This window comes from Martes martes (genome assembly GCF_963455335.1).
Source record: "Martes martes genome assembly, chromosome: 7".
Classification (NCBI taxonomy): domain Eukaryota; kingdom Metazoa; phylum Chordata; class Mammalia; order Carnivora; family Mustelidae; genus Martes; species Martes martes.
The window spans coordinates 7,194,798-7,221,646 of NC_137894.1; the positions used below are offsets into that span (position 1 = coordinate 7,194,798).

At 50.9% G+C, this 26,849-nt stretch overlaps 1 protein-coding gene across 2 annotated transcripts in view; it reads left to right on the top strand.

The window, feature by feature from the left end:
• NTRK3 (neurotrophic receptor tyrosine kinase 3) overlaps positions 1–26,849 on the top strand; it is a gene marked incomplete at its 5' end in the record, with an annotated part of 368,325 nt that overhangs the window by 285,771 nt on the left and 55,705 nt on the right. For both annotated transcript variants that reach the window (XM_080809225.1, XM_080809226.1), the window contains one exon: positions 22,837–22,967. In XM_080809225.1, the coding sequence (XP_080665351.1) occupies positions 22,837–22,967 (131 nt within the window). The remainder of the gene's footprint in view (positions 1–22,836; positions 22,968–26,849) is intronic.

The following is a 26,849-nucleotide window of genomic DNA, read 5'->3' on the forward strand; positions in this document are numbered from 1 at the left end:
GAGAGGGCATCATTCTGTCACGGAGAGGTGAAGACCCAGGAGAAATTGAATGGGAAGGGTGTATTTTTTTCCTCGTAATAACATCGTGTTTTTTTTTCTGATTACAAAAGTAATTTATATTCACAGTAGAAAATTTGTTGAAATACAGAAAAGCACACAAACACATAAATTATCCACCATCCCATCACCCAGAGACAACACTGTTAACATTTTAGCTTTCTGCCTTCTAATCTTTTTTATGTACTTATTTAATTATTTAACAGAATCAAATCGTTCTGTGTGCATGCGCACACACACCCTACATGCCACTTCCTTTCTTTTATAAGATTGCATGCGCCATTTAAACAATATTTTGCAATATCAAAATTTTGTATAGGTTATTTCACATGGTTCCAAACACACACACACACACACACACACACACACACACACACACATACACATGAAGGTACATGAATATTCATAACAGCATTTTTCAAAATAGCCAAAAGGTAGAAAAAACCCAAATCCTTCTCCCTTGGCTGGTAAGTAAAACATGTATATACATAGAATGGAATATTACTCAGCAATGAAAAGGAAGGAAGTACTCATCATACAGGCTACAACATTAACAAACTTCACAAACACTGTGTTAAGGGAAAGAAGCCAGACTCAAAAGGCCCCATTTTGTATGATGCCATTTGTTTTTTTTTGTTTTTTTGGTTTTTTTTTAAAGATTTTATTTATTTATTTGACAGACAGAGATCACAAGTAAGCAGAGAGACAGGCAGAGAGAGAGGAGGAAGCAGGCTCCCTGCCAAGCAGAGACCCGATGTGGGGCTCGATCCCAGGACCCTGAGATCATGACCTGAGCCGAAGGCAGAGGCTTTAACCCACTGAGCCACCCAGGCGTCCCTGTATGATGCCATTTGTATGAAATGTCTAGAAGGGGCAAATCTATAGAGACAAAGAGTGAGTTAGTGGTTGTGTCGGCCTGGATTGGGGATGGTGAGTGACTATAAGTGGACCCAAGAGATCTTATCGGGGTGATGAAAATTTTCTAAAGCTAGATTATGGTGGTAGTTGTGCCATTTGGTAGGTGAACTAAAAATCATTGAATTGTACATTAAAGGGGGTGAATTTGGGGCTCCTGGTGGGCTCAGTCAGTGGAACATGTGACTTTTGATCTCGGGTTTGTAAGTTCGAACCCTACATTGGGTATAGGAATAACTTAAAAAAATAAAAATCTTTAAAAATAGAATAAAATAAAATGGGTGAATTTTATAGGAGGCAAATAATACCTCATTACAGTTTATATATATAATATAGTAGATATATATGTGAAACAAAGTATCTGTAAGTATATGGCATATAAAATAAATGTAGATAGCATATTTATGTAAAATAAAGTTTATATATAGATAGCCTCTATATCAATATTATTGATACATGTATCAATAACATGTATTAATATATTGCTATACAATAATATATGTATTGATGCATAATATTGAGGTAGAGGACATCTCTCTATATATATAAACTTTATTTTACCTAAATATACTATATGTATTTATTTTGTATATTATGTACTTCTATATATTTTATTTTACATATATATTTACTATATTATATATATAAGCTTTATTGGGGGTATTATTACACACATATTGAGGCATTAATAACATGTACTGATTTATGAATATAAATTCATATGTCAATAATATTGAGGTAAACAACACATGTATCTCAATATCGAGGTAATTAATACCTCAGTAAAGTTTATACGTATAAGTTTTATTTTACACCTGTATGTCCATATGCGTATATATCAGTACCTACTTATGTATCTCGATAGTGAGAATTCTCCTTCCTACACCTGTCCATCATCTGTAGGCTCTTTCTACCACTTTCTACCACCGCCATCACCACAGTGGAAAATGTTGGAGTGTGTCCTTACCGATTACATATGAACAGATGTATATAAGCAACTATGAAACACATTCTTGTTTGTCCTCCATATTTGCAATATATCATACATCTTATGCCACACTTTTTAGTATCCCCCTGCCAGTTTCTGGAAGCTCTTAGAGAACTTTCTCCTTCTTTTTTGGGAAATCAGTACTATTCCATTGTATTGGTATATTCAAATTTATTTAATCTTCACAATATTTTTTCATGTTTTTGCCGTGGTTTGAACCTAAGTACATGAACTAGAGATATGATTGACTCTAAGTATCATATTTATACAGGGCCAGATACTCCCCTTGGCTAGCTGGTCTGTCTGTTTTGTGTATATAACCTATACGGAGTTATACCAACGTGTACCGTCCACGGTAATATATGAGAATGAGGGTCCCTACAACCTCAATAAATAGAGGATCACAGCATGATTTTTAATGGGTGGATCGTATTTCCCCTTGTGGATATACCGTATTTCCTTCTTTTGTCCTTGTGTTTAGAAACATGAATTATTTTGTGATTCAATTCTTATGAATACCAGACCAGGTATATCAGAACTTCTGGTAGCTAGGCTGAGTGAGGGGGACGGGGATGGCTCCGACAACCCCCATCAGGGGCACCGTGTGTCTGCATCACTGCCTTGTGGCCCATTGCACACACACCCATGGGTATCTACGGGTTCCCCAAACGGGTACCCAGCAGATAATCTTTACAGACAGCTGTCTTCTTTTTTTTTTTTTTTTTTTTTTTTTTTTTTTTTTTTTTAAAGATTTTATTTATTTATTTGACAGAGAGACAGATCACAAGTAGGCAGAGAGGCAGGCAGAGAGAGGAGGGGGAAGCAGGCTCCCTGCCGAGCAGAGAGCCCGATGCGGGACTCGATCCCAGGACCCTGGGATCATGACCTGAGCCGAAGGCAGAGGCTTTAACCCACTGAGCCACCCAGGCGCCCCCAGACAGCTGTCTTCTTATAACAGAGAGCCGACATAGGAAAAGCCCCCTCCTCCTAAAACATGGTGACTTCACATCCTGGGATGGACAGTTGCTGAATGCAGGGGGCATTTCTTTTTCCCAGGTGACTTCAAAACGTTGCCAATGTTCCCATAATGTTCTTCCCCCAAATACTCCCCCGGTCAGGGCCTTACCCCGTCTTCTGCCTGGAGATTCTGAGCTGCACAGTTCAGAAATGTTAATGGGATTCTGAGTGAAGCTTCTAATCTCCGATGTCGTACAGATGGCTAACCAAGCGTGGCACCTTGACTTTCTCAAGGTCAGGGTGAGGGTTGGAAGCCAGTACCCGTGTATCCTGACCTCCTGCTCTGGCCTTTAAGCAGGTGGCCTCCCGGGGACTCACTGAGTGGGACATGACAGCAGAGATGGAAAGCGGCTGTACGAAGGCCACAGACAAGTTCAGAGCGAGGCATTTCCAGCCAACCCATGGACTGGGCACCAGGCAGAGGAGGGGCCCAAGCTGGAGAGAAGTCAGCCCGCTGGAGCAAACCCAAGGATAAAGCACCAGGAAGTAGGAAAGGGTGGAGATCGATCATGAGCTTCTCGAAACCTGCGGGTTTTTAGTCAAGGGGTAGCATGTTTCCTCTCTTGCAGCTCTCGGTGGTGACAGCAAAGCCCATGTTGGGCTTCCAGCACGCCTCCTGCTCTTTTTCTAAAAGGGCCCTTAAGGTCGTCCTTCGGGGGGTGGGCATGGGACAGAAACTGACGAGGGGGAGAAATGTACCCTCCCTCCTTCTGAGTTCCTGGGCTGGAGATGAGGTCCCGGGGACAGGGAAGGTCCATGGACAGCACAGCGGGTGAGACAGAAGTCACACAAATATATGGCAGCGCATGAGCAGAAGGGGGTGGTATTAAGGATCGAGATCTGGTAGGAAAAACAAGCTGGGCAGGGGAGGAGCATTAACGTTGAACCAATAAGTGCAATTAGGGTTTGTGTCACTTCCTACAGCCCAGGCAAGCTGTTCATTGGTCGTCCGTCAGAGCTGGCTGCCAAGTGCCATGTGTATTCCAGGATCCCTGGGTGCTGGTCCCTTCTATCTGCCAGGCTGAGGGAGGGACAGTGGATGCCGGCCGTGGATGCCTGCTCAGGCACGTGTGGCCCACCACAGGAGGCTCGCTGGCGTCCTCCTGCAAGCCGGGGTAGCTGGGAATCAGGGAGGCACAGGATGGGAAGGAACTCTGCGAGACTGCCCTGCCCTCTTCCTTGCAGTGGGATCGCAAAGAGGCAGTTGCCGATGATTGGAGCCGGAATTAGCTTCTGATGGCCCGGCCGGAGGGCAGCGGTGCTCTCACCAACACACCAGGGGCCATGTGCTGCTCACTCTGTCTAGCCAGGCCCCTGGCAAGACCTGTCCCAGCTCAGGAAGCAGGGTCCAGTCAGGGGGTCACAGCGCCCAGCCGGGAAGTGGCTCTGCCCCTACAGCCACTTTGAACTTGGTCTGCTTCCTGCCTGCCTGACTTCTCCCTCCCCCTCCTCGGCTCCTGCTGCCACCGGCCTGACATTCTGCAAATCTGTCAATGCTGCCGGGCTCAGCACAGTGGGCGATTGATACATAGTTGCTCATTTCTCAGAAGCTGTTAAGGAAGGCATTCATTCAATACTTTCCTTTCTAAAGATCTCCCAGCAAAGGGGGCTTTCAGTCTCCCTGGAAGTCTACCCATGCAACTACCCGAGGTTTTTTGACCTCCGTGACACACACGGCCTTAACTGTGTTCAGTGATTTAATGAATGAGACGATTGGATGATTGGAACTTAATGCAGAGGGCGGGGCTATGCATCAGAGTTGCAAAGATGTTTTTAAATCTGGCTGCTGCTTCACAGGAAGATGGCTGGGCACGATGGAATCGTGCATGACGTTGTGATAGACAGCTCTATGTTTGGGTTCCCGGAATTCCAGAATCCTGATCATACCCATGTCTGACAAGATAGGTGAGCACCCCCAGTCGTCTTAGCAGGATGGCTAAGGGTGAGAGAGCTCAGGTAAGCTTTGGTCAAACTGTGAAGGACTTGAGGCTCACTGGTGTTGAGTGAGGGCTAAGGGAAAGCCTTTTGATTTGGGCATCAGGAGATCACTGTGACACTGTGACAGGTGGGCCATGGCGTGAGGAGGTTAAGAGGACAAAGCCTTGAGAAAGGAGTAGTCAAGTCAGCTCAAGTAGTAAACGACCCATCAAAGGGTCTGCTGATGAAGGGGGGCGTGCAAAAAGTTTCTAGGGGGGCAGGTAGGGTCAAAGAATGCTTTATATTACGATGGGGGGAACCTTACCCTGTAGGTTAGAAGTCAGCGGGAAGGAGAGACTTACAGTACCAAACAGAGGTAAATATGAGTTGGGCAACATTCAAAAAATAGATGAGAAAAGCTGAGGACAAAGGCTTGAAAAAAAGGACTCCACCTAAGGCAAGAAGGAAAGCCAAAAACGAGGGAAGTAAGACTAAAGAGAGACAATTGAAGGGATTTCTGTTTCCGTAGCGAGGTCTAGAACACAGTCATCCAAGAGAGAGTTTGTCTACACACTGGGGGAGTTTTTCTGTTGTCGCCCCGGAAGGAGGTTCTGGTTCAGCCTTCTTGGGAAGGGGACCCAGATACTGATGAACTTGCATAAGGGGACAGGGGCTATCATTACTTGTTTTCACTACAGTGAGTTTTGGCTGATCTCAATTTCCCTGACTTTGCCTGCATCAGAGCCAAATTTGGGGTCTGCTCCTCCCTTTGCCTAGTGGGATGAAGCTGGGCACCCACCTTGCTGAGAGTTCAATGGGGCAGTGGGCTGGTCCCATATAAGGATGCCCCCCCACCCCCCGCCAACCAACAAGTGTCTAGAAACCCAGCAAGACCCGCACCTTGCCTGTTCTAGCTGCTACCTGTGAAAAGGTTCACGGAGCCCACCCGACGACACGGTAGTTGAGGAATTTCCAGTTAAAGAAATGGCCCTATTGGTTGGTGTCCGTGGCTTCGTGAATCAATGCTGTGATCGAGCCTGAACCTGGGTGTAGAGCTTCAGGTCAAGAAAGTGGGATTTTAGGAGAGATGAAGAACCCTAGGCTCTGATTTTCAGTAACTTCGACATTCTGGAGTTTGCTGATGGCGTCTCTGCTCAGACGACCAGGGTCTTCAGCTCAGTGTTAACTCGGAGGTGTGACTGCCCTCCTGGTTTTATAACCAGCCCGGCCGCCTGGGTTTCAGAGTTCAGTTCTGCTGAAGCTGCAGCCGTTTATCTGGTCCTGGATCTCTAGCCCTCGCTCAGTGTTTTCAGTCACAGGAGCCTAGGTAACAGTGATTTAAAAAAACCCACCGAGGCCATCACTCATCTGTTTAACCAATAGGCATTGAGCTGCCGTGGTACAGTTGTGATGGAAAGACACACGAGTCTCAGCTTTGGTGGGGTTGCCTTTCCACCGGGGAGGCCAGATGAGAAGCAGATGGGTAAATAAGTCACTGAGACAATTTTCCAAGGGCCGTCATGTTGTGCTGTGCATGAAAATTAAAACAACGTCCCGTGATCGAAGTGACTCCTTTCCCTGGAAGGGCAGCAGAGCGGGGATTCTGGGACAGGTAGTGGCTGCTGGCCAGGCTCTAAGGTGTCACCTAGCTTGAAATAAGTGAGGAGAGAAGGAAAGGCAAGGGCGGGGTGGGGGAGAGCGGAGAGGGGAGTGGGTGCTGGAGGAGGGCTGGTGATGAGGTCAAGGCGGTAGGAAGGATCAGAGCCCATAAGCAATGACAAAGCAAGCTTGGCTTTCACTCTAAGCTCAGATACGAAGTAGGAAAGGGACGTGAAGCTTTCTACTTCACTTTTTATTGAAGATGACCCAGGCTGGCTGGCCATGTCCCAGTGGGAGTGAGGGGTGGGGGGAAGAACGGAAGCTCAGTTAGGAGCCCACTGCCCGGATGAGAGGCCGTCACAGCTTGGATGACGATGGCGGTGGTGGGAGGGGAGGAAGTGGATCTCCTGGGGATGAGGACAGATTTAAGACATGTTTGGAGGCTACAGTCAATGGGATTTACTGATGTGCTTTGATGGCAAGTGGGAAAGGGCCATCAAGGAAAGCTGGAGGATGAGGGGCTTGTGTCACTGAGAGAATGGCAGCGCCATTTATACACTCGAAGTCCCCGAGGAGGGCAGGTGCAGGGGTAAGGAGTGAGATTTCTCTTTTGGCTGCACCATGTATGAAAAACCACTAGACCCCCAAGCAGAGGCCGTAGGGAGGGATTGGGATGATGAGGATGATTTCACAAGCCAGATGATGGTTGGGCAGCCTCCAGATGGAACTCCTGGAGCCCCACTGCGCATACACGTTCCACCCCGTGTCTCCGAGGCTGTCCGGCCACACGGAGGCTGCAACTGGTTCTTATGAAAACTTCAAGGTCTCTGCTCTCACTGGGTTGCGTGACTTTACAGGCTGCCCAGCATCTGTACGGACCACTGCTCTTCGGGTCTTCATCCCCAGTAAGTGACACATGCCTTCGGTGAAGTGTTTCACGCTCAGAACATCACACCCACATCAAGTTTGTGTGTAGAGAAGTGGCTTTTGCTCTAGTTTTGACGTTATAGGCTGGCCACACAAATTAGCAAATACCAGATCTTAGACGTTTCTGTTCAGAAAAGTGCTCCAGCTACCCCACCAACAGGCCACCCCCATGCTGCGACGCTCCCCTTTCTTCTCTCCCATGGTTACTCCCCAGGGAGATCCAGTCACAAGACCTCACTGTCCAGAATGATATTGTTCCTTCCTTGCTAAGCAAGGAGCTGAATTCAGGTGCTCTGCCAAACCATGGCCATCTACTTCCTGTCCATCTCCATGGATGGAGAACTCGTAGGAGCTTAACATGTTTCTGTCTTCTTTCATGGTCTCCGAGAGGTAAAGGAAGCAGTAAGAGTGATTTGTCCCTTACATGAAGTGTGTCACTCCTCCCGAAAGGACAGAGTGACTACATGTAGATTAGACATGAACATTTCTTCCCTCTGTGCTAACACAGAGGGACGTGGCCACTGCCATTCACTGAGAGCCCCTTTCGTTCCAGGCTGCTCTCCGTATATGATCTCATTTAATCATGCAACAATACCGTGGTCTGAGTGCTCTTATTAGCCCATGTCACAGATGAGGAGATCACGGCTCAAAAAGGTTACACAGCTAGTGGCAGTGGAGCCTGGGTTCGAGTCAAGCCCGAACTCTTAGTGACACCACACAGCCTCCCACAGGGAGGGTGCCACCAGTCGGAAGGACCCCTCTGTGGGACTCTAGTCGCCAAGATGGTGAAGATCTTGTTGATGATGACGAAGTTGTTGGTGATGATACCTGACTTTTAATGATGATGCCTGATTTAGATCCTTGAATACGTGTTCTACGTATACTGACACATTTATACTCAACATACTTCTTTTTTTTTTTTTTAAGATTTTATTTATTTATTTGACAGACAGATCACAAGTAGGCAGAGAGGCAGAGAGAGAGAAGGGAGGAAGCAGGCTCCCTGCTAAGCAGAGAGTCTGATGCGGGGTTCGATCCCAGAACCCTGAGATCATGACCTGAGCTGAAGGTAGAGGCTTTAACCCACTGAGCCACCCAGGCGCCCCTATACTCAACATACTTCTATGAGGCAGGCTTTTTCTTTTCTTTTTTTTAAATGATAAAGAAACCAAGAATCAGAGAGTTAAGTAACTTTCCCAAGGTCACAGAACAGAATGATTGGGGTGGATTGAATTTGGCCCCAGGCAGTCTGGTTCTGTAAGTTGTGTTGAGTGGTATTGGCCAGAGCCAAGCTGTTTGGTTAAGGAGACCGTAAAACCCACCACTGTGTCCCAGGGACTGGAAATTTCAAGGCACAACTGGAACACTGTAGTGTGGTGGTCAGAGTGATGGTTTCCTGGGCAGCTTCCTCTAGACGACACACCCCTCCTCCACCAGAACCCAGAGGGACGCGTCTCAAAGTACCTGGGCGAACTTGACGCCAGTGAGCCAGGCACTTTTTTTTTTACTGCTATTGTTGGTGGGTGACAGAACTAGAACACTCTCCATCTGACTGTTGTGTGAAAGTCATTTTTACATATATTTTCACATTTGTACGAGAAGAAACGGAGGCTCGGAGAGAATAGATGACTTTCTCCCACAGCCGTCTCCCCAGCCCCTCAAGACCCAGCTAGATGTACCTGTCAGGTGCCCCTGAGGTCCTCACCTGGCTCCCCCCTGGGGATTGGATTTGCCTGTGACCCACCTGCCTCCACGCTAGACCCCTGAGCTCCAGAAAAATGTCTCGCTCCCCACTGAGCCCCCAGCACACAGCCTGGCTTTGACACACACTGTAACTCAACACACATTTGTTGAATACATTACACAGTGAGTGAGTGTATGGCCCCTCGGCAAGTAAGTGGGGGGATCCAGGTGGGTACCCCTGTTTCCATTACTGTCAAAATGACAATTTTTATAGAACTTGCCTCTTCTCTGTCCAGTTTTCCCATCATGCTGGGGGCAGGGGTGGGCCAGTGGCTGGAGCTGACAGGGAGGTTTGGAGCAAGGGTTCCTCGTGGGGGCCGATACGGGAGGACATTTTCCCGCTCTCTCTATGCCCTTCTCGACCGAGACCCAGACACAGAGCCCTCGCTTGCCAGCTTGCCACAGAGTTCAGCCACTCTGACGGCTCCATGTGCCAATGTAAAAGCTACTCCAAGTGATTCCCACCTGCCGTGAGCTTGTCATGTGTCGCCCTCCAGCTCCTCTGTGCCTTGCCATGTCCCCAGATCTCCTGACCCTCGGTCCTTGGCAGTAGAGAACAAACAGCTTCTATAAGCCGGGCAAACGGCCCTATTTGAAGGCCCGTAGCCTGGAGCGATCAGAGTTTTCTCTAGCTGGAAGTGGCAGGCAGAGTCTTCTGCAGACAAATTCGTGTCAGGTGGACAGGTGCAGTAGTGTGCTATTAGAGGACGGATGACCTTTGAACGGATGCTTGCCTCTGGGTCCGCGAGGGCCGGAGTGCATGAGCGTCGGCCAGCAGCCCAAACGAGCACCCTCGGGTAAGAGGGTACAAGTGAATCTTGGTCTTAGCGCTCCCTGGGGTTCTGCCGCTGTGCTCAGAGGTTTGCAGACTGATGTCATTTCATTTGCTTACAAACATCCGAGGGGGAATCACAATTGGGACAGATGTCCCCTCAGAGAGGTTAAGTAAGATGTCCAGGGTCACACAGCTAGTCAGTTGCAGAGCTGCTAGTGTCTGATGCCAGCTCTGGGGCCTTGAACCATCCTGGCATAAGAAGGGCCTCTCCGTCCCCTGCTCTTTGCAAACCCTCAGGGGTAGAACATGATATCGTCTTGTGGTTTGTTCTTGCTACCACGTTCCTGGGAAATCAATGGCCAGGGAATTGTGCTTGAGTGGTAAAAATTGGTCTGTAACAGTTCAGACCCCCCGATATCCCCATGGCTGTCAGGAACTCATGCATGCACTGTCTATGCACATCTATGTGCATACATACATGCACATAGATGCTTTTCTTTATTATTCCTTTTTTTTTCTAATGCCCACTAAAGTAAAACAGAAGAGACCACACACCAGGTGGAGAGTGCCATGGCTTTTCACATGTGAAATTAGTAATCACGAGCACTAGGCAGCAAATTCCATTCACCAAACTCTGGTCCACTAGAGACATTTTTGGGGGTCTTCTCATTACAACGAGACATTTATCGAGTGGCTTTGCTCTTCTGCAGGTAACATTTTTTTCCCCAGTTTTTTTTCCATGACTGGTCTTCGATCCAAAGACTTAATTCCTTCCTGATTTTATAACTTGGATTTCCTAAGTCATTCCGCCTAACGCATGAGCCAGAATAAGTGGAGATTCACGTATGTTTGATCCCACATCTCACAGATACAGAAAAGTTATACAAGATGACATCCGTGGGTAATTGACACAAGACCAGTTTCCAGGAAGGGGCTCTACTGCCCGGTCATTCAGCTTCTGCACTTTCTGTGCTGAAAATGGGAAAATGGGTAAGTTCCTAGACAAGAGACATAGAAGAAAAGAGCCAGTTTATAGAGTAAAAGAGCTGGTGTGGGAAACAGCTTATCTCGCTTAGCTCCTCTGGCTTCCATCTGTGGGACCGGGAAGGCTGTGTTAGGGAGCCATGCACAAGGATGGGCCTCTCCAAATGCTGGCGGGAGGGGGATGGCAGCCCCGGCCTGTGCACCCTGCTCATGCTTTGTGCTGGTTGGGTGGGTTGGGGGGGCGCTTAAGGAGCCCTTCACACCTGCCTGAGGAGGCAGCAATGAAGATCTATTTCAGAGAAAAAGAAAGTACACATATTGAAAAGGTCGAGACAGGAGCAAAGTGGCAGCAGGAAGCCAGTAAGCGCAGGCCAGTGCTGAAGGATAAGGACCCACACAGGCGGGGGCAGGCGGGCAAGGGGACCGGAAGGGCTTGTTCTCGGAGAGCGAGTGGACAAAGGGGTGGGGAAGCGTCAGGAGAGGAGGGTTACAGTGGTCTGTGCTAGAGATGACCGCAGTGGACGGAGGGTGTGTTGAGGTCACTACATCAAGCAACAGTCTCTTGAAAGATGAGAGGGGAGAGGGCCCCAAGGCCAATGGGAAGAGGGAGCTGGGGTCCCCCTGCAGGGGATGGGAACATGGTTTCTTACTGGGCTCCTGAGTATGTTCTATGTGGATTCCTGGGGCTCATGTCCTAGAGTCCCCGTCTTGGTGTTTTGGGGACTACCCAAGTGTGTCCAGACCCAACAATGAAAGGTGGCCCCATGTCAGGAACACAGACCTAACGGTGTCCAATGAAGACTTCTTTCCTCCTGATTTCCCACTGACATTGGTTCTAACAGCCATATGACCCCCAATTTCTGGGATCTAACAAAGGACCATAAGGCATCATTCAAAGCCCAAACGTCTACGTGGCTCCATTTCTTAGGGCACCAAAAGAACTAGAAAAAATGATCTTCTGGTCCAAGGCACCACGTACGTGTGGCTGGTGACATTACTGGGACCTTAGAAGCAGCTTGGCACGTGAGGAACTCAGATAGACCTCATTTGAGCCACCAAGCCCATGGAGGGATTCCAGGGGTTGGGTGGGGCACCAAGCCTTCCGCTGATTCCAACTTTTCTTTGTTTTGTTTTGTTTTTGGTGGAATTACAGGGTAGGGGGAGGTTCAGGAGACCGGCCAGGAAACCACCGGCCAGTGCGTTGAACATCTGGTGTGGGGGATCTCTTGGACGTGAGCTCAGAGGATGTGGGGAAACACCTGGCAGAGCACGCGGGCTGAGGCAGCGGGGGCTCGGATCCGGGGCGGCGGAGGCCGTGCGGAACGAATCTGCTGGCCGCGCCGAGGTCAGGCTGCCCACGCCAAGGGCCTGTGTGGTGGCGACTCAGGGGCTCTGGCCTCTGACCTTGAACCCATCAGATACAAGGCGGAAGAGAGCGAGGACCAGGGTGGGAGGTGTGGGGAGGGGGAGGTGCCTGGCTGATGCCTCCGCTGTGGGAGTGGGAGCTGGAAATGGGAACATCCCCTTGGAGGGGGCCCAGCCGCTGACTCCCCAGGCCCCCAAAGGCCTCCTCTGTCTGTGGAGGTGGCCTTCAGGGCTCTCCAGCAGTCTGATAGAACAGGTGTGGTCAGGTGAAGGGAGGTCTGGCCAGGAATCCTGGGGTGGGCTTACGGTGAGCCGGCCGCCGAGAACATTCCGTGTTGAGGGGCGGGGAAGGAAGCGTGTGGGAGCTGAGCTGAGCCGGGAGGGCTGAGGGAGCTGTCGGCCCCTTGGGCAGGGGGAGGGTGTGGGGGATTAGCAGGTGTGGTTTGTCACCACAACCCCTTCCCCACCGGTGCGGCTGGGGAAGATGGGAAGCAGGGTGACCAGAGCCACCCGAGAGCAGTCTTCTGCCGCCCCTAGGGTGAAAGCCTCCCAAAGAGAGCGTAGGTATGTTCTAGAAGATCCCAATTATGTCCTGAGTTTCAGCCCTGCATAGAGGAAAGATGAGTCTTTCGTGAAAGACCCCGAGAGCCCCATAAGAAGATATATATTTCTAAATCCCCAAGGCCTGGGTCTCCTGCCTTTCCTTCCCTTGAGAACCCCAGCTCCCCCTCTCCCTGGTGCCTGAGCTCTGTCTCCTGCTTTAGGCAGAATTGAAGTCGACCTTTCCCAAAGAAAGGCCTTCCAGGACCCTATGATGGGGTCCTGTGTCCTCAGCTGGGCTACCTGCTTACGTCCTAGGCTTGTTTAAACTAAAATCTTCACTGAGTTGCTTGGAGGCCATGAGGCAGCAGCCCCCTTTGGCAGCTGGTGAATGTGGGAGATCTAAGGGCTGGGCCGGTGCCCACAAATAACCCAGAAGCCTGTGTCTCAACATACTCAGCGTATGTTGCAAAAAAGTCTCCCACTGGCCTTTGCTAATGTCCTTCACTCCCTCCAGCCGGGTAGCAAACGTGTGTTGAGCTGCTACCTAGAAGGAGATGAGTGAGAGGAGGAGAAGTGACGTAGGCAGAGGGGTCCCCTCTGGCATACACGGGGCTCCGGGGACAGTGAGATCTGGAAGAAGATCGGGAGGAGATCTTAGGGACAACATGGGACTGGAGTTGCTCTTGGGGCATGGGCTGATTTTTCCAGATGGAGGAATGGTGTGGGTAAAAATGCACGGGCATGAATCCCCGAGGGGAGCTCAGAGGACAGTGAGCAAGCGCCCCTCCATCTGTCAGACCTATTTTATGTATTTATGCAGGGAATTTATGAGGGAAAACGCCTGGGGATTTGGGCCAAGTTAGCAGAGTTCTCAAATAGCATCCCAGAGACCCCCCCTGAAGACATCGATGCTATGGGCTAATGCATCGTTCTAAGCATTCAACACCAGTGTCATGTAAAGGTCCAACAAGGCCGTGTGGTCGGCATTTTTTTTTCTATCTCCATTTTACAGATGAGGAAATCAAGGATCAGAGAGATTAAGTAATCAGAGAAGCTCATGGAAGGTTGAAGGAGGGAACAAGCGGGAGGCACATTCCTTTGTGAAACTTTGTAGCCATTGTTATAATGATCTATACCCTTCAGACACGATACTGTACACACAGAATTTCACTGAACCCAAGAATGGGTGGGTGGGGTATTCTCTTAATTTCATGAAACATTGAAGCTTGAAAACATTGAAGCTTGAGCCTGGCTTGGAAAATTGTCCAGTTCTGTCTCCTAAGATTTTTTTCTGTTGAACGTGAATTCCTACTGAGTTGTGCCTCCTTCCAAAGCTATGCTCTGGCTCTTAATACTGGTGCTTATTTGTAACAAGGCCCCCTTCTTGTCTTTGTCTTCTTTTTGTATGTGTTTGTGGGTATTTGGATATATTGGTGTTTGTGGGTATTTGGATATATTGTTGCCCATTCCTCCCGCTCCTGCCTGAAGGGTTCCGTTTCCTACTGGATCTAAGGGGGGCTGGTAGACTTCAAGGCTGACGGCATGTCCCGTGAGTCGCTGACTGGTCCTCTGGTCCCCCTCCAGTTCACCCGGAAGTTTTCCTAGGCATTTCCGCTTCCTGAACTCAGGATGTCTGCGTGAAGGTGCATCCTCAGGGCTCCATGGGGCCCAGCCGTCTGTGTCTTGGCCTCGAGGGGCAGAGCCAGAAGGTACATCCTTGAACACATTCTGCCCTGTGTCTGCTGATGAAAAGCCACAGTGTCCCGGGATGGACTTGGGGGACAGAGTTAGATGCCAGGGCTGAGAGGACAGAGCCGCATCCCTGGGGAAACTGCTGGCGGGGAAGGGCCTCTGGGGACACCAAGACTCAGGACCGGCCCCTTGTATGGGCATTTGGAGTGAGAGTTTGTCACCGACAAGTTGGGAAGAAAACATCCAGGCCGGGGGAGGGGGAGAGAAAGGGGAGCCAGGCAACTTGCTGGAGGGACAGATTTCCAGTTGGAGCCTGAGCTTCGTCTTTCAGCACCTAGCTGCTCAATTCCAGATGCTCTCCTCGGGGAGTTCTCCAGCTCTTTACTCTCAGCTGGAGCAGTCAGTGCTTAATGAGAGTCAGAAGGGGTCCTGTCACCGTGGGAAGGGCCAGTGCGACCCGTAGATGAAGGGAGTGGGTACGGAAGGCAGGGTGGGTGAGGGAGGCCCCGCGTGCCCGTCAGTGCCCAAGCTCAAGGTCGAGCTCCACGGGGTAGCACCTGGGACGGCGGCGGGGTAGGGAGGGGCACATCTGAACTTCCCCCTCTCTCTCTGAACTCCTCATGTCAGGAAACGTGAGCTGGAAATCACCCCAGAACAGACAGTCCTCTGCTGATCCTCTCTCTCCGTCATTTCCAGAAACAGCAGGGTGTCTTATTTATGTATACGTCTCAGTGGGAACATGGCGTCTTGGAGTCCTAACCCGTTACCCCTTGCCTCGGGGTGCGCACGTGCCCCCGAGTGGACACGGGTGCGTGTCGAGCTTTGTCCCGGGAGACCACAGAGGCATTCTGTTGGGGAGACCGGATGCTGGGAGGGGGGCTCAGGACGCAGGTCTCAGAACTGTCCTGGTTCAATGTGGTCCTGGTTCCTGGGGACAGTCTTGGAGCCAGGACATAAATAAGGCTGCTCTTTGGAACTTTCTGGATCCTTTCCCGTTCTCACTCATCTTTCCTTTCCTTTTACTGCTCCCTCAGCCTCCCTTCTTCCTCCCCTCTCTGCTATGTTCTTCTCCTCACGTCCCCAGCAGGGTTCGGGGGGGAAGTTCTCATCCTTTTGCTCACGCGCCAGATACTGAGTGAGCACCTGCTGCGTGTTGTGCCCTGTGCTGGGGCACAACTTAACAACTTCACGACACACACGGGTCTCCGACTTGAGCACCGCCAGCCCCCTTTTGCCGAGGCCTCAAACTGGGCAGGGGAGTCCCAGTCCAGCTCGGGGAGCCTTGGGATGGGACCCAGACTGGCCAGCGGCAGCCTCAGGTTCTGTCAACCCTGAGTCGGCTTCACCCCGGAGGTCCTCTTGCTTTCCTTGCCCGCGAACCGTCCAGGGATTGCCTTGGAAGAGTGGGGAGACTGAGCGGGTCGGCCACGCCCCACTCTCCCGTCCATGGGGAGACTGAGCGGGTCGGCCGCAGACCACGGCAGCGGTCCACAGCTGGTCAGGGCACACGCTTACCTGCTTCTGCCCTTGTGTGATACCAGAGGGGAGATGAGTTCTACCCACCTGACCGCCCCTTGGCGGAAAAGGAGATGTAGCCACTGGGGTCTCGAGAAGCGGGGAGGGCGCATCTGGAAGGGCGGGCAGCAATTCCTACCTCTAGCAAAAGCAGGAGTCCCGCTCTCTCTCGTGGCAGTCTCCTTCCCCCTCAAAGATGCAGAGCTGGCCCTCTGTCTCCCTCCTGCCACTTCAAACACCCACCGTTGGAGCCCCGGGAATGTTATTCTTCCATTTAAAGACATTCCATTTCATGTGTAATTAAATGTGTGGTATTGAATTGATGTTTTCTTCTGAGCATTTTTGGCAGCCCGGGACCCTCGGGTCTGGCTAGTGCAAAGAAAACACACACTTCTCCGAGGTCCTCCCATCTTCTCTGGTTCCCTCTCCGCACTGCCCCCCCTTCCTGCCAGGACTCTCCCCCCCCTCCATCTTGCACACGAGCGCCCTCTGGACTCACCTCATAATGTGAGAGCCCCGAGGCTGAGGAGACCCTCTCTTGCTCTGCGAGGCATCAGGGTCTCGCATTCGTGCCTTCTGGGTCATCCTCATCTCCAGAAGCCGACTTTGCTGCTCTTGTTGGGCTCGGGGAGTGACGACCCATGGTGGCAGGGATGAGGGAAAGGATTCTCTCCATGTCCTTATAGATGTGATTGATTTCTGCCGTGGGCTTTGCCGGTTCAGAAAGCAGCGTCCTACCCTGGTAGGAATGGCATAGCCTGGTGAGGGGGAGGCTGTTGTGAGTGAGGGGGAGGAGGGTGGCCTGTGCTTGCTGGACCCTAGAGTCTGATGGGCCACCTGTCACCGCTGGGCGACCTTGAGCAAATTGCTTCATCACCTTGAACTTGGGTAGCATGTTGTGTTTAAGACCACTGTGAGGACAAACGAGATGAGGTGTGGTGGGCACTTAGCACAGTTCCTGGCTCCGATGGGACTTGTCTGTATTATTAACAAGGGCATAGGGGATGACGAGAAGCTCAGAGAGACAAGCATGGAGAGACACAGAGGCGCTGGAGGAAAGACCTGAGACGTCTCCGCAATGAGACTGGGACCGAGTTAGGCACTGGGTGTGACAGCGGGCCAGGCGAGCAGGGAAGGCGGGGTAGCCAGGAGAGCCCATCAGGCCCCAGCTAAGAGAGAACCTGGCTGGCCCTGAGGGGTGCTGGGAGGGCCTGCTTCTCAGTCCCTCGGGAGAGCAGCCTTCAGGGGGGATGGTCTCTGAGCTGCCTAAGTGCGTGGCCTCCTAGGACAGTGGCCACCCAAGGCACCGAGGTGGCCAATGGCCTTCTGTGAGGACAGCCTGGGTCTGACTGAGGCAGTGTGCCAGCCTTGGGGCCGTGACTTTGCTGCTGACACAGAGTGGAGTCGGGACCACCATTCTTCATAACCGCCGACCCTGGGGCGTCTGGTTGTTTCTTTTCCTCCTGATCAATAGTAATCTTTAGTAGGTGGCTGTCTCTGCCTTCGATGTCTTTATTCCACTGTCTGACCAACCTCCTCCCGCAAACTATTTTGGACTCTGTAGAGGGAGGAGGTTGGACATCATGGTGGCAGTTATGGACGGCTGCTGGGAGCCCCCCGAGCCGGCACTGGCTCCCCCTAGGGTAGCCTCAGCCATTTTATTGCAGGAGAACAAACCCTCTTCGGGTTTCTTTCCAAGTCACTCTTTGGTTCTCAGTAGACTGAGCTCTCAGGTCAAATGAAAACCCTGTAGAAGGGAAGGAACACACTTGTATTAAATACCCGTTATGTTTTGGACAGTTCCGACGACCTCTATTATCCAGAAAGCATGCCTCTGTCCTCCTAAAACTCGGCTGCATAGATACTCACATACCCATTCTACGGATAAGGAGCCACAGCCCAGCGGTGGATACGGCAGTGAGCGGCGGGATCCGGGCTCCAACACAGACCTGTCTCTCTTCCCCAGTCGTCCGTTGCTCAGCATCCCCGTTTTTCGTGGGTTTTATGTTTCCTCTTCATGCCTGATCCGCAGCACTGAGCGGTTTCCGCCGGGCACAGCCCTGTTCTCCCAGAACACGGACGTGAAGCTGACAGTGGTCACTGACGTCCCCAGCCACGTCTGTCTGTCCTGCAGATCGGTGCAGGTCACAGAAAGTGCTGGGCGAGGCAGCTCGGGTGCACACGGGGAGGGCAAGGGGATGACCACAGCCTGCCCACTGAGCTCCGAGGCCTCTGAGGTCTCCCGGACGGAGGTGGCTGCGACCTCCTTGAATTAGTGAATCCGCCCTAGGTCAAGCTCACTCCAGGCCTGGAAGACCTCGCAGAAGTGAATCCCATACATATGGTATAATTATCTTGGTCCTCGGTACAGAGGAAAATGCATGTAGCGGTAACTGAAACAGAACTCCTCGTTGTGTTTTGTCTGAGGAACCGGTTGTCCTGCGGGAAAGAAAAACTCTACGGATGACTTCCCCTGGCAGAGCCCAGAAGGGGGCCGTGTTGAAGGAAGAAGCTAGGGGAAGAGTCCGGATAGAAAGTCCCAGGAGCTCCGTGTCGTCTCGCAGAGACCGCTCCCCCTGGTCACTGGCCCCCCGCTTTCCGCAGCTGCCTCTCCTCCCTGGAGATTAGGAGGTGTTCCCACGGCCTGGGCCGTGCATCCCGCTCCCTCCTCCTCCCCTGCCAGGGTCCCGGCGTCTGAGCCCTGTGACCCAGACTCTGCCGGGCCAGCCAGCCAGGCTGTAAAAGGAGATTGATGCCCTCTCCTCCTAGGAGAATCCATCACTTGGCGTGCAGGTCAGATGGCTTCACCAGAGGCAGCTCTGAGCAGCGCCGTGTGAGCTAAAAATAAGCACAAAAAGAGGCCCAAGTAGACAAGAGGATGTCAGAAATGGGAATGGCTCACTCCAGCCATCTCCCAGGGCCCGAGCAGCGCCCTTTCCTCCCGCCCTGGTCCCCTCCCACCACTCCTCCTCTGGGGCCTCTGGAAAGGAAGCTCCTTCCTTCTCCCTTGGGCTATAGAGTCCCAGGAGGAGAGGGGTAAGAGAAGTCAGACAAGGCTGGAAGAAGGGGAAGATGAAGGGTTGACCTTCTGTAGACCGAATGGTCTTAGTGGCCACAAATTAGGGGAGGACAGAAGAAAGGCCATCCTGAGTACTGGAAGGAACTAGAGTGCGGGAGCCATGTAAGGGAGAGAAGCCTTCCTTGGCCATGCTCTGTGAACGTTGGAGAGTTAGCCCTGCCTCCATTTTCTCATCTGTGAAAGGGGCACAATCACCCTCGGCTCTCGTGGTTATCATCAGAAGTGAATGTTGACCAAGGGGTAGGACTGGCCACCGATGAACTTCCCTTTGCCCTGCTTCTTCCTGCTTAGGTTCAGGGATAAGGTGCTGCTCAGATGATGTTTCGGGGTCTAGAGTCCTGTCGGTACACGGGGCTTTCCGTATAGAAGTGACTCGCCTACACATTTGGTGCACACCCAGCCTCTCTCCCCATGTGCCGTGCGGAGCTCCTCATCCCCACGACTGGCGGGGTGTTCTCTCCTGGGGGAGGATTTATGCTCGAATGGAATCTATATTTATTTTCCATCCCTACTGCTGCCCTTTCTAGATCTCGCTCCCCCTTTTGGAGACTAAGCTCAGGTATCGCTCTCAAAATACTTCTCCCTGAAGACAACTAGAGTGAGCCAGGCCTGTTTTATTCTGAGCCCCTGGGTGTTCCCGAGTCTCTGAAAAAGATCCCTTAGCAAATCTGGGGGAGGCTTCTGCTCCGTGCTTGCGGAGAGCAGCAGAGTTCCCAGGAACGTGGTCACCTGTGCCCCCACTAATGCATTCAAGGCCCACAGCCATTACCCCTCTCCTATGGCTGGGGTTCTGCTGCCGCCAGGCTCTCAAGTTCTGGGGTACGGAGGGAGAGTTGAGAAATGCCTCCCTGTTTGCTGCGTCCACTTGACTTGTCTGAACCTTTCCGGGCTTGTGATTCATGCTGCTGAGGGAGAGAGGGGAGCTGGTGGGCTCTAAGACACGGGCCAGCCCAGGCAGCTGAACAGAGCCCACTCTCTGTGGAATTCCTCCGTCCCTCTGCCCTCATGGCAGCTGAGACTGAGCAGAGCTCGGGGGGCTGATGAGGTCGCCCAGCCCAGAGTTGGACTAAAGGATCCAGGAATTTAAATCCTGTTGTTTTGCCTTTGTGGGGATGTGTCCAGAACACAAGAAGGCGAGAGAGTCATGACCTTCATTCATCGCATGGCTGAGCAGTTGAGTCCCTGAGAGGGACCTTGACTCAGCCTTGGCCGTGCAGCTAGGTGGGGGAGAGGAGCCCCTGGTCAGTCGAGGATTGCAGGCCTTCCGGGGGCGAGAAATGAATAAAACATCTGTGGGTGTGGGACTGTCTGTTAAGAGCTGGCTAATCCCTCCCCTGCAAATGCCATCCTGTCCCAGTGGTTCTCGAAGTGGGGTGCCCAGATCAGCACTGTCAGTATTACGTGGGAACCTGCTAGAAAGGCAAGTTCTCAGGCTCCAGCCTGGACCTAGTGAAGTGAATGGGAAACTCTGGGAGAAAGGGCCCAGCAGGGTGTTTGAACAAGCCTTGTAGAAGATTCTGTCGCAGCTCAAGTTTGAGAACGGCAATGCCCTCTTACAGTACCAAGGGAGGCTGGTGTTGGGGTGGGTCTAGGACCAAAGGGGGCTTGTCCCCTTGTGGTTTGGCTACCCTGGCATATCCCGATGCTCTGGATTCCAGTCCCAACTCAGCCACCAGGTGCGGACTTCTGACTTGGCCCTTGCTTCCCTTTCTTGTAAAATAATATCCATAACGATGCAAAGACCAAAAGCGCGCTGCCGTGTTAGAGGACTCGAGGAATTACAAACCTTCACGTAACCAGCGCAAGTAGCAGGTAAGTAGAACTTGTGTGTCCTCCCACAGCCATTTTATAGACAAGGGAACCGAGTCCTAAGATGTTCTGTGAGGAGCTCGTACAGGGCGGAGGGGCCAGGTCTGGTCCGGGTGCCCCCGGCTTCTCACTCCTCCCCAGTCCCGGCACGTTCAGAGGTGTGGACTTGGCCTCTCACGGCTGCCTTCTCCGCCCGTCTGCGCTCCGCGGCCGCGCCAGGACGCTCACCTTGTCGGACCCCGTGCGTCATCGCTGGTCACCTGGGAGCGATGAGGCAGCAAAGAGCAGACGGCCTCCCCTGCGTCGCCCTTACTTCCCATTTTCTCTCAGCGGGAGACTCTTTGGCCTTCCCCTTGAAGGCCAGCAAATCCCATTCCTCCGAGGCTGAGAAATAGTGACACGGGGTGTAAAGAAGAGAACCGATTTTTAATTCGCTTGCTGTGTGGACTGGGGCAGAGCCCCGCTGTGTACTCACACGGCCCGCGCCTCCGGGAGCCCGCAGGCCCGTCTTGCTGGGGAGGAGAGAAAAATGGTCTGCAAGCGCTTCCTCCCACCGATCCTCTCCAGCAGGTCATCTGGAACACGGTGGGGAGACCGTGAACTCCGACAGAAAAAACAAACAAACTAAAAGATTTGGAGTCTATTCTGGAAGGAATTCCCAGGCCAACCCAAACACCAATCTGCACCCATCTGTTCCTGTCCCCTGTCTCCTCACTCACGGGGATGGTCGGCTTGCCACTCCCCCGTCTTCAGTTCTCAGTTTTCGACAAGGTCCTTTGAGGCAGTCCCCCCCGCCCCCCCCCTGCTGTCACGGCTCTTCCTAACGTCCCTACAGGTGGGCGGTGGGCGCCTGCCCGTTGCGCAGTCCCGGGAAGGTCAGCGATCCGTCTCCATCCGGGCGTGCTCCTTTCATCACCAGCCCATGGCTCGCACTAGCCCTCTGTAGGCTTCTTTCCTGGGGTCCCATCCTTGCTTTCTCCTGGCAAGACGGACTTTAACAGGCTCGCTAAGTCAGCTGAGGCAGTGGCAACCCTTCTCTGCCTGGACCGTGTTTCCAGGGTGCTCTCTGGTCTTGGCTTTCACGATCTCATTGGTTTTTCAGAAGAGCGGGATTTGTCAAGCAGAGGCTTCCTCCGGCTAATTTTAGCTCCCATTTCGCAGTCTCCACCACAAAGCAGACACCTTGCTAAGACCGATACAGCTGCTGCTATGTAACAAGAGCCCGTGTGTGTCTGTGTGTGTGTGTGTGTGTGTGTCTGCGGGTGTGTGTGCATCGTTTGATTGTCCCAGGCGCTGGGCCGAAGCCTTCAAGCAGGCCTTCTCATTTAATCGTCATAACAATTCAGCAAGGAAGGCATGGCTGGATGTTAATCCCATTTTACAGATGAGGACATTGAGGCTCTGAGATGCAATCACTTTCCCAAGCTCAAAAAAACCAACAAGGAGGTGGCGGGGCCCGGGATTCAAACCACACTATTGGAGGTGCAGTCCGTGGGCCCAGGACACTCGGGCATCCCCACAGAGCTTGTTAGACCTGCAGACTCTCAGACCTCCTGAATCAGAACCCGCACGATGCCCAGGGCTTTCCTGCGCCAGTGGCTGCTGAGACTGCCCTATACGTGCACGCTGTCTAGCAACCGTAGCTGATTGTTCCAGAATCCTGCGCGTGAACCCTGTGGACTCTGTTTTCCAGCCGAGGCCGCTGTAATGTAGACCGGTTAGGGGTGGGTTGGGGGCAGGGCTGAGACGGGTTTGGTTCTGGGTCGGACTCGCCCCCCACGCCCCCACGAGGCCGGTTGTGAGGAGTGAGCTGGGTCCGTGCCGTGGGCACAGAAGCGGCAACCCCCCTGCGGTGAGGACAGGTGCCTGGAACTGACGGGCCGCTCTCTCGTCTTCTGTCCCCTTCTACAGACGTGCAGCACATTAAGAGAAGGGACATCGTGCTGAAGCGGGAACTGGGCGAGGGAGCCTTTGGGAAGGTCTTCCTTGCCGAGTGCTACAACCTCAGCCCGACCAAGGACAAGATGCTCGTGGCTGTGAAGGTAAATCCCGGAGGACTTGCGGGCTGCCAGGAAGGAGGGGGGCGGCTGGGGGCCGGGGAGCCGGCAGCAGAGGCTCACTCCATTCCGGGGGTGAAAGGGTTCTAGTCGTTATCAGACGCCATCGGGCCCTTGCTCCGAGGTCAATAGGGTGTCCTCTGGCTTCGGAAGGCTGGAGCTGTGACCCTGAGCAGCCTGAGAATAAACTGGCTCAGTGTGCCTCCGTAGACACGGGATGGTCTGGTGAGTGAGGGTGTCTTTAAACGGCTTGGACCAGGGAAGTGGAAAGATTTCTAATTTTGTCCCCCAAAGAGTCTGCACTTCCCTCAAACTTTTAATTTATAGGGTGACACGAATCCACTGGGCATTCCAGCATCCCTCGGGGCACTGGTAAATGAAATGGACATTTTTGTGCATTGAGCAAGAAATAGAATGATGGCCCCAAACCTTGGGAAATGTTTCTCGCTGAGCAGTCGGGCATTAAGGGACAGTACCCAGATTGGATGACACAGAAAAATGTGTTTCTGTTTTCATCCTTTTAAGAGGGTTTTCTTCTCTCCTTGAGTCCGGGAACCTGGAGGAGCTGAGTGCCCTGGGATTTTGCACCATTTGCTGCCTAGGGGATGCACCCAGACACAGCCCCTGGAGAAGACACTCATCTCTCCTGGAGAAGGGCCGAGAAATGGTGTTTTCTGCTTCTCTCATCCTCTTCAGATTTGACTCCTTTGTGCAGCCTCCTTCCTCTTGAGTTCGCTCTCATATTGGTGCAGGTAGTTGGTGGACTTTCAGAGTACACATCCAAGTGTAACCCAAAGTTAGGTTTTCCCAAAATTGTGGTTTTAAGTCAATTGGCAAGATTTTTTTGCACTGGGGGAGACAGAGCAGACCTCATAGCATCTGTTCTAAAGATGCTTGCCATCGGCTGGGGGGACAAGAGAATACTTAGGGAGGAAAGAGAGCGGGACAAGAGCATAATTTGGACATCTGGGTCCTGCAAACCTGGCATTCAAATCACATGATTCAGGGGCGCCTGGGTGGCTCAGTGGGTTAAGCCTCTGCCTTCGGCTCAGGTCATGATCTCAGGGTCCTGGGATCGAGCCCCAGTTCAGGCTGTCTGCTCAGCAGGGAGCCTGCTTCCCCCTCTCTCTCTGCCTGCCTCTCTGCCTACTTGTGATCTCTCTCTCTGTCAGATAAATAAGTAAAACTAAAAAAAAAAAGTCACGTAATTCATATTTTAAAATCGGTGATGCCCTTTTGACATAATCATCTGACAGAGAATATTCTTGTTCACAAGATCTCAGGGAGTCTCCTCCGATAGCCAGATAGCTGTTGGGAGAATGAGAGAGGGGTCCAGTCTAATTTATCATCAGAAAAATGCATACTGAACCATAATGAGATACCAGTGAATGCCAAGCAGAATGGCTGAACGGTGGTGATCATAGCAAGTGCTGACAAAAATAGGGCACAACTGCATGTCCCTCCTGTGCCAGTGGGAAGGTGAAGTGGTATACGCATTCTGAAAACCAGTTTGGTTTTCTAGAACATCAAACTGTGTGACCTAGCACTTCTACTTCTAGACCTATATCCACTAGGTATCTGTCTTTCTTTCTATCATCCATCCATCAGTCCATCCACCCACCATCCAACTACCTACCCATTTACCCACCTTCCCACCCTCCCTTCCTATTACCTAGCTAGCTAGCTATCTAGAGATATGTCTAATAACGTTCATAAAGCATTATTTACAATAGCCAAAAACTGGAAACAGCCCCAAATGTCCATCGGTAGCTGCATGGATAAATAAAGGTGGTATGCTCATAAAATAAGAAACTATTCAACTAAGAAAATGAGTGATCTATAGCTGTATGTAATAATAAACAATCTCAAAAACAGCGCGTTGAATGAAAAAGGACAGATCTAGAAATATATATATATACACATATATATCTCATCACCATCATATATTTGATGTTATATATAATGTGATAATATATAATTATATTAACTATAATTATAATTATGTTGTAACTATTAATATATTAATATATAATTATAATAATATAAGGTTGTATATATGATCCCACTTATTTCAAGTTTAAAAAACAGGTAAAACTGAAATCTAGTGGTTAGGGATTTATACTTAGGTAGTAAAAACTGTTTTACAAAAGCAAGCCCATGACCTCTGTAAGTCAATGTAGTGGTTACCTTTGGGGGGAGAGAGGGAATATTGGAGGAGTGGGGCATGGGAGGTTGGCAGTGTTTTATTGTCTCTTTACACTGAGGATACACTAATATTAGCTTTGTAATAGTTCAGTGTGCTATAAAAGATTTTTCTTTCAACGATTGATCATGTTCTTGAAAATATGCTTAATTTACTCATCCCATAAGTATTTATTGAACACTTACTATGTGCTGGCACCGTGTGAGGCACTGGGGGTGGAGGAGGCAAGGGGACACACAGGCCCATGTAGCTTCCATCTCAGGATCTTAGAACATGAGAGCCCAGAAGGGATAGGTGAGGAGGAGGAGGGCGGTGTTCAGGATGATAGCAACAGCATGTAATGGGGAGCACCGATTATGGCCCCATTGTCAGTAATGTGTGCGGGTTAGTGTTTGGCTCTCACAAGCCACCCTAAGTGTCAGGCACCATCACTCTCCCCATTTTACAGAAGTGGACACTGAGGCGCAGAAAGAAAGGTCAGGAAATTCGCCCAAGGTCCTGCAGCGAGTCAATGGTGGGAGCACCTAAGATCCAGGCAGCCCCTCTCCTTCACAGAGGAGGGGAGGAGCCCCTCGTCACCGCCTTTCCCGGTTCCCTCTGTCTCACCATGCTGTGTTCTGTGTGAATCTCAGCATCGCTCTGAGTCATGCATTCTTCTTGTGGTTTTATCTAGTGTAAGGTTTGTCCTGTCTGTGGACGCTTTTGTTTTAACTTCCATGAACCGTATAATCTACTTCCAAGCTATCTAATTGGTTCATGGTGTTTTGGTTATCTTAATTTTATTTCTCCCGGTTTTGGCTGCATACCATCTTGTTGGTTTTTTGGTTTTTGTTTTGTTTTGTTTTGAGTAATTCTTTCTTTACTGTCTTTGAGCAATTTTACTTTTTTTAACATCTCTATCAGCCTATTCCTATAGAATTAACTTTATTAATGTTGTGGTTGTTGATAATTTTAAACATTTGGATCTAACCTTCTCTTTCTTCCAGTATGTCTGGACTGCAACTCTTGAGTTCCTTTTCATTCGGAGAGTTGTTTTGTTTTTGTTTTGGGTGTTCATGATTTCTAGTTTCAGTTAGTTTACATTGGAACAGACACTGAAAATATTTGTGAGACAATCTGAGTGTAGAATCTCAGATTTTTAGTATTTTCCCAATTTCTTAAAAAATAGGTTTTCCTCTTAACACTTTTTAACCACTGACCTTTCGCAGGTCTTTCCAGAGTCTTCACCTGCATTGGGCTCCCTACTTGGTGGGAAGCCTGCTTCTCCCTCTCCCACTCCCCCTGCTTCTGTTCCCTCTCTTGCTGTCTCTCTCTCTGTCAAATAAATAAAATCTTTTAAAAAAAATTAAAAAATAAAGCCTTCACCTTAAGTTCCATAAAAACAGGCAACTTGGGGCACCTGGGTGGCTTAGTCATTAAGCATCTTCCTTTGGCTCAGGTCATGATCTCAGGTTTCTGGAATCAAGTCGCGTGTGGGGCTCCCTGCTCAGCAGGGAGTCTGCTTCTCCCTCTCCCTCTGCTGCTCCCTCTGCTTGTATTCTCTTGCTCCCTCTGTCACATTAAAAAAAAAAAATCTTTAAAAAAATATGGATTTTTTTTTTTTGAGAGAGAAAGCACAAGTGAGCACAGATGGTGGGGGAGGGGCAGAGGGAGAGGGACAGAGA